Source organism: Otolemur garnettii, unplaced genomic scaffold, assembly GCF_000181295.1.
Source record: "Otolemur garnettii isolate 467f Iridium unplaced genomic scaffold, OtoGar3 scaffold00191, whole genome shotgun sequence".
Lineage (NCBI taxonomy): Eukaryota > Metazoa > Chordata > Mammalia > Primates > Galagidae > Otolemur > Otolemur garnettii.
Genome location: NW_003852586.1, coordinates 1,061,998 through 1,063,301, shown reverse-complemented (window position 1 = coordinate 1,063,301; position 1,304 = coordinate 1,061,998). Strand labels below are relative to the sequence as shown.

Below are 1,304 nucleotides of genomic sequence, written 5' to 3'. Positions count from 1 at the left end.
TTTTTTTTTTTAGACGAGTCTTACTATGTCGCCCTCAGTAGAGTGCCGTGGCATTCCAGCTCACAGGAACCTCAAACTCTTGGGCTTAAGTGATTCTCTTGCCTCAGCCTCCCAAGTAGCTGGGACTCTAGGCGCCCGCCACAACCCCTGGTTGTTTTTTTGTTGTTGTAGTTGTCATTGTTGTTTGGCAGGCCCAGGCCAGGTTTGAACCCACCAGCCCCTGTATACGTGGCTGGTGTCTTAGCCACTGAGCTATGGGCGGAGCCATTTCACTGAATTTTCAGTACTCAGTTGTTTTGTTTTGTTTTTAAGAGTCTCATTTTATTGCCCTTGGTAGAGTGCTGTGGCCTCACAGCTCACAGCAACCTCCAGCTCTTGGGCTCAGGAGACTCTCTTCTCTCAGCCTCCTGACTACCGGCGCCCTCCCAGCTATTTCTTTGTTGCAGTTTGGCTAGGGCTAGGTTTGAACCCACCACCCTCGATATATGGGCCGGCGCCCTACTCACTGAGCCACAGGCACCGCCCTACTACTCAGTTTTTGATGTGGAGTCTACCAAATGATAAATTAAAAATCCTGCAAACTGGCTTGGCGCCTGTGGCTCAAGTGGCTAAGGCGCTAGACACATACACCTAAGGTGGTGGGTTTGAATCCAGCCCAGGCCCGCCAAAACAATGACGGCTGCAACCAAAAAATAGCCAGGCATTGTGGTGGGCACCTGTGGTCCCAGCTACTTGGGAGGTGGGGCGGAGGCAGGAGACTCGCTTGAGCCCAGGAGTTGGAAGTTGCTGTGAGCTGTGATGCCACAGCACTCTACACAGGGAGATAGCTTGAGGCTCTGTCTCAAAAAAAAAAAAGCCTCAGAAACTAATTAAACCCTTCTGCATATATTTAAAGTATATACTATACTCAAAGACAGTAATCTCTAACTCAATCTCCTTATCTTGTTGTCTTACAATTTCATACACAATCAATAAAAAAGTTTAACAAAACTCAAAACATACAAGACAGACATAATAAGCCTCAAGAAGAGGAAGGACCTTACCTATTTCCTTCTCATTTTCAAAAGCTGTCATGGGTCGAATATCCTCATTTCCTTCATGTTCTTCAAAGACCATTTCTGGCTCAGTTATATACTTAGCCATAGGAGAAGATGCTATTTTCTTTCCTTTATGAGCGCCAACATGTGTTCGAACTTCATTCCTTCTGCTTGGAAATATCTCGATATATCTGCATCAAAGTAAAAGTCAACAGGCACAAATGATGTTAAGAAACTTTGTATTGGCTGGGCGCCTGTGGCTCAAGC

The 1,304-nt window shown here is 46.2% G+C and overlaps 1 protein-coding gene across 1 annotated transcript in view; it reads right to left on the bottom strand.

The window, feature by feature from the left end:
• GRSF1 (G-rich RNA sequence binding factor 1) overlaps positions 1 to 1,304 on the bottom strand; it is a gene marked incomplete at its 5' end in the record, with an annotated part of 17,377 nt that overhangs the window by 7,445 nt on the left and 8,628 nt on the right. Inside the window, one exon of the mRNA XM_023507600.1 lies at positions 1,044 to 1,228. Within this exon, the coding sequence (XP_023363368.1) occupies positions 1,044 to 1,228 (185 nt within the window). The remainder of the gene's footprint in view (positions 1 to 1,043; positions 1,229 to 1,304) is intronic.